Source organism: Melopsittacus undulatus, chromosome 2 (genome assembly GCF_012275295.1).
Source record: "Melopsittacus undulatus isolate bMelUnd1 chromosome 2, bMelUnd1.mat.Z, whole genome shotgun sequence".
Taxonomy (NCBI): Eukaryota; Metazoa; Chordata; class Aves; order Psittaciformes; family Psittaculidae; genus Melopsittacus; species Melopsittacus undulatus.
The window spans coordinates 59819950-59829281 of record NC_047528.1 but is presented as its reverse complement, the minus strand read 5'-3'; the positions used below and the strand labels follow the sequence as shown (position 1 = coordinate 59829281).

The 9332-nt window shown below is 43.3% G+C and overlaps 1 protein-coding gene across 1 annotated transcript in view; it reads left to right on the top strand.

The window, feature by feature from the left end:
- Nucleotides 1-1175: 1175 nt before the first annotated feature.
- The window catches only part of TUBGCP3 (tubulin gamma complex component 3), a 53876-nt gene continuing 45719 nt past the window's right edge, over nucleotides 1176-9332 (top strand). Inside the window, exon 1 of the mRNA XM_034060034.1 lies at nucleotides 1176-1423. Coding sequence (XP_033915925.1) covers nucleotides 1348-1423 — 76 coding nt within the window. The 5' untranslated portion in view covers nucleotides 1176-1347. The remainder of the gene's footprint in view (nucleotides 1424-9332) is intronic.

The following is a 9332-nucleotide window of genomic DNA, read 5'->3' as shown; positions in this document are numbered from 1 at the left end:
CATTGAAAGCCAGAATGGACAGGGCCTTGAGCAACCTGGTCTAATGTGAGGTATCCCCGTCCATGGCATGGGTTGGAACTATATGATTTTAAGGTCCTTTCCAACCCTAATCATTCTATGTTAGAATGTCAGTTTTAGTTAGTCAGTTTTAGCCAATCATAAGAGTCAATAACAATACATATGTATTAGGAGATTGAATATGTTAATGTTTGGTGTGTATAAATAATTGTGGTTTGGGAAGCTTTGGTGTGCTGGCTTTGTGGTATTACCACCTAGCACCCATCTCTGCAGACATGAAATAAACACCTTGGCCCTGTGCGTTTATTGGCTTCTTGCACACCTGGTGAAAGAAGAGAGACTTGGGACAACAGAACTTCACACATTTTTCCAGACCTGCAGGTAAGAGCCTCAAGCCATGCCAGGGGAGGTTTAGACTGAATATTAGGAAAAACTTCTCCACCAAAAGGGGGATGAGATTTTGGAACAGACTGCCCTGGGAAGTGGTGCAGTCACCATCCTTGAAGGCATCAAAACCAGTGCAGTGACATGCTTTAGCTTTAGGCTTGACAGTCCTGTGGTAATGGACTTGATGATCTTCCAAGTTCTTTTCCAACCTACTTGATTCTATGATTCATAAATACTTTGTATGGAAAAGTTACCAACGTGCCCGGACTCCCCGGGGCTGTGAGTCACAGCAACGGCAGCCACTCCACTTGTTCTTCTCTGAGGAGGAATGAGTGAGCCTGATCTCCCCAGCTTTTTGGGAAATGGATGCGAGGACGTTTCCCAAAACGCAAATGCTGTTGCAGAATGGGAAGTTTCTATTTAATTTTGGTAATTTAGGGGACACTTTCGGCCAGGGTTGGTGCGCATTGCAGGCCTTGCAGCAGTGGCCTAGGCCCAGTCGCCGCCGCGTTGCCTCAGGACAGCCAGGCCTTCTCCACCCCTGCGTGCCCTCTGCTTGGGTGTCCCGGGCTCGGCGGCAGCTCGGCCCCCTCACGGGGTTGCGGCGGGAAGCGACGTGTGTCCCTGTGTGTGTATACACGTGTGTGCTGCCTGCCCCGGAACCCCCGGGCGAGGGCCGGCGGCACGGCGGAGCGTGTTCCCGGCGGCGCGCAGGGGCATTGTGGGTGCCTGGCTGCCGCCGCCGCCGCTGCGGTTTTCGGCGGGTTCTGTTAAAATGGCGCCCTAAGGCGGCGGTGGCCGGTGCTGCCGGGTCCTTGCGCTGCTCAGCGGGAGGGGTGGGGGGGGCGCGCTTCCTCTCCTCCCTTCCGCTGTCATCCCGCCGTGCCTCCGGCTCCGCTGCCCGCTCCCCCGCTACACACACCTCCTGCCTCCCGGGCGGACATGGCGACTCCGGACCAAAAATCCCCCAACGTTTTGCTGCAGAACCTCTGCTGCCGCATCCTGGGCAAAAGCGAAGGTAACGGCTCTCTCCCGCCATCCCTCCGCCGGCAGCCGATAAAGCCGGCGGCAGCGGGGTGGGTGGAGGAGGGATGCGACGAGGAGGGTGTGCGAGCCCGGCGGGGAGAGGGGATGCCGGGGCCGGGGGACGCCGGGGACACAGAGAAAAGCGGTGCCGGCCCCGCCGGACATGACCGGCCGCCAGGGGCGTCCCCCTCGTGCCCCTGGTTGTGGCCCGGCCCGGCCCGGCGCGGCTTGAGGAGGGGTTCTGGCAGCCCCGGCGATGCGCCCCGGGCCTCTGGGCGGCTCTTCTGCTGGCGGGGTGGCAGCGGCAGCCTGAGCCGGAGGTGCGGGAGGCTGGGGAGGGCTGTGGCGGCCCATGCGCGGCCCCCTCCTCGGAGCGCATCGCTGGGTGAGGACGGCGGTCCTGCCCTGTGGGGAGCACGGCACCGCTCCCGCTGTGCTTGGGGCAAAAGGTGGCTCCTGTTCACCTTCAGGTACCTTCGCCTTCCTCCGGTGTTTGCTGCAGTCGAAGCATTGACATCCCCATGATCATCCATAGGTCCTCTGTATCTTGGTGCTTCTTTGATCCTCTAGCAAGAGTGAATCTCTTGCCTGTTTGCATAAGTTTCTGTCTGTTGCAATCAAGGCAAACACTTTTTAGTCAGAGCAGTCTGAGTTTGCAGTCAGAGGCTGGAAAGAAAGAGGTACATCTGCTAAGTCTCCTTTTTAAGTTGCTCTGTTTATAAGCATTGTTCACTATACAGTTTCATAGAATCAGAATCAACCAGGTTGGAAAAGACCTTTAAGATCATCAAGCCCAACCATTCCCAGCATTGCCAAGGCCACCGCTAAACCATGTCACTAAGGGTCTCGTCTACATAATTTGTGAACACTTCCAGTGATCGTGGCTCCGCCCTGGGCAACCCATTCCAATACTTGACCACCCGTTGGGGAAGTCATTGTTCCTCATCTCAAGTCTAAACCTTTCCTGGCCATCTTGAGGCCATTTCCTCTTGTCCTATCACTTCTTCCTTGGGACCAGAGACCAGTAACCTCCTGGCTCCATCCTCCTGTCAGGCAGTTGTAGCCATAGCTTTTGTTGTATCTATTTTCCTGTATCTATTTTTTCCTTATTAGTAATGGCTGAAAAGTAGTTTGTGTGCTTTTCTCTACCGTACCACTATTCTGGCAAGTCTCTTCTGTTACCTTTAGGTATTTCTATGACAGCAGTTAATAATTTTAATAATTGACCTGTTTAAAAGAAATGGGTTCAAATTGACTAAACCATGGCCTATATGTGAGTTACTGCTATCTTAGAAGTCTAGAAAATGAGTGACAAGGTGAAAATATATACTTGTTGTCTCTCAAATTTTGTTTCCATCTGTTGGAGACAGTATCTCATAGACATGTACACCATCCTTGTCTAAAATGGCACAGGTACAGGTATAATGGATGAACTACTTGATGGATAAGGAACTGGCTGGATGGGCATATCCAGAGAGTCGCAATTAATGTCTCAGTGTTGAAATTGAGATCAGTAACAGATGGTCATTCTCAGACATTTGTATTGGGACTGATGCTTGTCAATGTCTTTATTAATGACATAATCTGAGTGTACCCTCAGCAGGTTTGCAGATGACACCAAGCTGAGCAGTGCAGCTGCTGCTGTTGAGGGAAGGGATGCCATCCAGCGGGACCTTGCCAGGCTCAAGTGGTGGGCCTATGTGAACCTCATCAAGTTCAACAAGGACAAGCGCAAGGTCCTGCCCAGGACTGGGACAGTCCCCAGTGTCAGTACAGACTGGGGGATGAATGGATCGAGAGCTTTGTAGAGAAGGATTTGAGGGTATTGGTGAATGAAAAGCTGGACATGAGCTAGCAATGTATGCTCACAGCCTAGAAAGCCTATTGTATCCTGACATCCATAAAAAGAAGCATGTCCATCAGGTCAAGAGAGGTGATTCTCCCCCTCTATTCTGTTCGGGTGAGACCCCACCTGGAGTAATGCATTCATCTTTGGGGCCACCAGTACAAGAGAGATGTGGGTTGTGGAGTCTCCTACCTTGGAGATATTTAAAGCCCACCTGGACAAGTTCCTGTGTGATGTGCTCTAGGTTACCCTGCTCTTGCAGGGGGTTTGGACTAGATGATCTTTTGAGGTCCCTTCCAACCCTTTGGATTCTGTGATTCTGTGACCTACTCAAGCAAGTTCAGTGGAGGGCCATGAAAATTATCAGAGGTCTGCAACACCTCTCCTATGAAGAAAGACTGAGAGAATTTGGGTTGTTCAACCTGGGAAAGAGAAGGCTTATTGAAGAGACCTTATTGTGGCCTTTCAGTACTTAAAGAGAACTTAGAAGAATGACGGACGTTTTACCAAGGCCTGAAGTGACAGGACATAGGGTAATAGTTTTAAACAGAAAGACGTTATATTTAGATTGGACATAAAGAAGAATTTTTTATGATGAATATGGTAAAGCATTGGAACAGGTTGCCAGATAAGTTGTGGATGCCTCATCCCTGGAAGGCCAGGTTAAACAGGGCTTTGAGCAACCTGATGTAGTGAAAGATGTCCCTGCCATTGGCAGGAGTGTTGTATTAGGTGGACTTCAAATCCAAACCATTTTGTGATTCTGTGATTCATCTGAGAAGCTTGGAAGAGTTGGTAAAGGAGCTGGAATCCCTTTGTTTTCCCCGAAATGTTGAGCTGGGACTCCTTCACAGAAGCATCCTGTTGATAGGTTGAACTCAGTGATCTTGCAGATCTTTTCCAGCCTAAATGATTCTATGATCAACAGCTGTTGATGGCTGTGTTTTGTTTTCCAAAATCCTTTCCCTCTTCATTGCATGTCTAAGTCTTCTGCAAGGCCATAGATTTCCCATTTCCAAAATTGTCAATCTATAATAATTCTGTGACAGGAACTCCTGTTGTGAGATTTTATCAGGATGTGGTGTTTCTCTTCCCTTATCTCCCCCTTATTAATGGTAGCTTCTGAACTGTTTAATACCTCTTGTGTTTTTATGTAACCACACATTTCTTTTAGCAACTGGTCTAACTGTATATGAAAGGATATTTTACATTAGCTTACAGTTCTAAGGTACTATTATAGCTCTGCTTCTAATGCTGTTTCTTGCTTTTAATGTCGCTTTAAAACTTTTTTCTAATACAAGTGGTGTATGTTCTTACCTAAAAGCACTTCAGACTTTTTGTTACCAGAAATCTGAAATTATTGTGCTAGTTCTGCCTACAAAAAGAAATAAAAATAAAAAAAAACCCAAAACTTGTTTTATTGGAGTAGTGAAGGCCTCTGTGAGGACATTATTTCTATGTTGCCTGATCTTTTCTTTGAGATTCTTAGGTTTGAAAGGGGTTGGAATTTAAACTCAATCTAAGCTTGTTTCTAGGTATTGAGTATCTTGTCTATGTGGTACTTATAAAAGTTAAACAGAGCATGAGAATAGAAACAGAAACCTCTGTGATTGTCAGTCAAGGTATGAGTATTGAGGAGAGGTGGCTCACTTCTACTGACTCTGGATCTAGCTTTTTTTTGGCGCCATGGTTTCTATACATCTGTTTCTTCTGACTGGAATAAGAAGTTTATTTGCAAGCAACATGTGTGAAAGCAAGCAAGCAAACTGATTTTTGTTATTTTTTGAAATAAATGTTAAACCCTTTCCTGTATCAGTCTACTAATGTGACTGAAATCTCTTGTGTGTGTGGCTGATGAAAAGTGAAATTTTGCCCAACATCACAGTGAGCTGTAGTCCACCACATTTGTTCACTTGTGAGTTATCTGAGGACTTCTTTGAAGTAAAAAACTTCAAAACCAAAAACAACCTCAAAACACATAGTGTGGGTTGTCTGCCACATTTACCATCACACACATATTCTTATGCATGTGACAGGTAGGAAGTCCATCCTTATCCTGCTCTGTATTCCTGTATTATAGAGGGACTCTAGCACTGAAGGCTCACTGTTCTAACACTACTTCTCTTGAAGGTCAGCTGCAGTATGTATGTTAGTTTGTCGTTAGCTCAGCTATTGATTTAAGTGCATAGAGACTGATGAACCAAAAAGTGTATGTAAGAAGTCTCAGTCTGAAAGGTGTGCATGGTGATTGTTCCATTCCCCCCCCTCCCCCCTTCTATGTCCAAGGAATGATTAAAGACAAAGGAATTTTGTTAGTACCAGCATCTTCTGTGTGGAGGTAGATGTACATATCCCTCAGTGGTAATGAAACCACCAGACAAGTTATTTAGCATCTTACTGTTCTTCAGGCTTGTAACTGTAATTTCCTTTCAGCACAGGATAAGTCTGAAGTCTAGTATTTGATGTGGCTAGTGGTCTACATGCAGCTTCTCCCCTCCTTTTGTACTAGTGAAGGTAGGCAGCTTCGTATATACATGTTCTCTTTTTTGAAGCAAACTTTACAAGTTGCAGTTTAGTTTTTGGTAAGTAATTTATGACGTTTAGTTACTTGTATAGAATTTAGTGGAAAAAAGCTTAGATACTTGAGGGATCTTTAAATTTAGCAGAGAAATTTCTAGTAAAAAAATTGTAACAAGAAACTGAGGCTAGGTGCAAAGAGCCATCTTTAACCATTTGCGTAGTTAGCCTGCTGTGAATGTCTTGAAATCCTAGCTTTTGATACCTTCCTGGAATCAGTGCTCTAGTAAAATACAATTGGGTGAAGTGTAATGGGTAAGTAATAGAAAGGAGTTTAGATATGATGATCTAATGGTTCTCCCTGCCTGCACGTTCCCCGAATTTGTACTTCAGAATGTTTGTTCTACTTAGCTATGTTCCTTCTCAGCACTTTATTATGTTTGTGAGGAAGCTATGGCTTCAGAAGGAGCTGAAGGAGTCTGTTTATGTAATGTCTGTATCATAATAGTGCACTTAGAGCTAATGTGGTTTGAGTGGTCTTAACGCTGCATCCATGTCTACATCCTGCAATCCCATGCCTGAGCTCCTTTGTAAACCCAGCAGACAGCAGGCTTCATCAAAGATTCTTTCATTTCTGCCCATGATGACCTTAGGGGGCTTTCCAACAACATAAATATTGTTAAAGATTCATGTTGAAGTGAATTTGTGCTATGATGGAATGTGACTGCAGAGTCTCCCGGTGGTGGAGCTATCCTCTCTCACTATTATTTCTTTTCTGAGATAGGTAGATGCTTTGTTTTGTTTCCAGAATCAGTCAGCTGCATGTGTCTAGTTACTGATTTTTTGCTAGCAGCTGTGCCTCTCTGGAACTCATTGTAGGGTTTGCTATGTGGAAGAATTCTATTTAAAATAATAATAAAAAAAGTCTACCTCAAATGTGGTTTTTTGATTTTGGTTTTTCTGGGTTTTTTTTTTTTTTGGTAGAACTAAGGTGTGAAAGTTCTCTGCTCCTGTTCTTTAGCCATTTCTTGAGTAAAGGCTTAAAGCTAATTTCCCCTGGTGCCCAATGCAATTAGTTGGGCATCTCTGCACCCTGCAGTTGGAGCCCTTGATGACTTCTTTGTTCCACATGTCCTCACAGTGTCTATGAACTAGTGTACTAGTCTCGTATTATCAATCTTTCTGTGTTTATCCAGGCTATCCACCTCAATTTTGCATTAATACCTGATCTTGCAGAATGCTTGCCTGCCTGTGCAGTCATTTCTATGATTTAATTTTTTTTTCTTACTTGTAGAGTCCAGCAGTTCTACAGAGTTGCATGCCTCTGTGAGTTTAAAACTTCTGTCAAAAAGATAAGTGGAAGAAGAGATAGTGGGGACAGTTTGCTAATCTTTGAGGGCTTTCAAGAATGAAAGTGATTACTGATTCTTTAAAATTGTCTTATAGTTTAGAAATTATGCTTACAGACAAATTAGCCAAAGTCTTCTTTCCGGGAAAGAAGGTTCCTTTCAACAATCATAACTCATTAATGTTTTAAAACACGATCTCAATTGCCACTTAGGTTTTCAGGGATATTACTGTTTTCCTCTGGAAACTTCTATAGACCTATAGCCATTGGCACTAAAATAAAGGTATAAGACTGTAAAGTGAATTTCAGTTCACTTCTTAAAATTATAAGGGAAGTTAGAAGTCCCTTTTTAGCAAATCACTTGCTGAATTTTAGCATTTCCTCTCAAATATTGGCTTCTTGGAAGTATATTGGCCAATTGTCTTTAACTTCCTTTAGACTTGATCTTTTGTCCTGTTTCTCCTTGCTTTCTCTAAAACCAAATTCTTCATATGCATCACTTCCATATTTTTTGCATCTGATACACTTGTATCTTCTGCAGCTTTAAAATGCAGTTATCTGTCTTTTGAAGTAGTTGAATTTTAACACTGCATTGTTTCTAGGAAAGTTTGAAAGGCTGGGTGGAGTATAACTCTTTGAATAATTGATAGATTGCTCTGCTCAAATGAGAGAGGTTTGAAAAGTTGTTTTATTTGGGTGTGTTTGTTTTAGTGATTCACAAGTGCGATTTCTTTGTTCAGCTCTATGGCTGCTTTCCAGTATCATTAATTCTGTATGTATGTGTGTATTACTTAAGGGATATAGTCTGAGGAAAAGTGACTACCTCTGTCTGCATTCACTGCTCTGATCAGACCACTGGAAAACAACTTATGATGTGTGGTTTTCTGCCCTTTAGCCTGCAAACAGCTTAATCTGTTTCATGCATCAGATATATTGAGCTTGCTGTTACTTAATAGCGTCATGCCAGAATCACTTTTTTAATGAAGAAGGATATACACGTACATAGATAGCTGTGTATTTTAAGCCCACCTGCTGTCATAATGGTTGCTCTTTGAGAAGACAAGCAATTGAACATATCTATTAGTAATAAACTATGTGAATCTTTATTTTACTGACAGATATCCGTATTAAGTTAGTTATGTTTAATCACTTTAGGTACTGAAGTTATTTTACAGACTCTTAAGAAATAATCTGCTGAAGAAACTCCCACAGCAGGAGTTTATAAAAGAGAAGCTGGACTTGAGATGAATAAAACATGAAAATCTGAATAAAATACAAAACCCAGTCTTGCTACCAAGCTATTGAATTGCCAGTGCAAATCTGTATGTATAAAGAACAGATAATTTTGTTCCATATTGGTAGTAATGTAACAGGTTTAATAATCAGGATTTTTTTTTTAACTGTAATTGTAGTCTCAGCTAGAGATACAGTGCTCCATCCCTGGCAGTGTTCAAGGCCAGGTTGGGCAGAGCCTTGGGTGACATGGTTTAGTGTGAGGTGTCCCTGCCCATGGCAGGGGGTTGGAACTAGATGATCTTAAGGTCCTTTCCAACCCTAATCAAACCTAACCATTCTATGGTTCTGTGTATGGGACTTGTTAGGGCAGTATGGAAAAGACTATACTAAGTTTCTGTGCTTAAACTAGTCTTGCTATGGTTGGTGTTGAAATGGAAGGTTTTATGTATCTTAAAATTTCCCCATTATATGAAAAATACCTGCTACTTACTATTAATAATGTCTCTGTTGTGGTTTTTTATTAGATTAAGGACTTATGTTTAAATATTCAAGGTTTCTGTCCAGAAACTTTCATGTGTTTGTGTTTTTGTTTTTGTCTCTCGGGCTTGCTGTCACCATTCCCTTATACTACAGGACTAGAATCACAGGTAGTCTTCTAAAAGCTGTAGTGTCAGAGACAGGCAAATTGGAAAACACACAAATGGTAAAGTCTGTGATTTTCTTCTGTTATTTTGAAGTAAATCCCAATTCCAACACAATCCACTAAAAAGACAAACCCAAAACAAAAACAAACAACCCCCCGAACAAAAAAAAAAACCACACACACCACCAAAAAAAACCCAAACCCACAAAAAACCCCCAACCAACAAAAAACCAACCCACCCAAACTTGTGGCTGTCTTTCTGAGTCAGCTCTTCTGGAAAAATTAAATTCCAGAGAATCCCTAGAAACTTT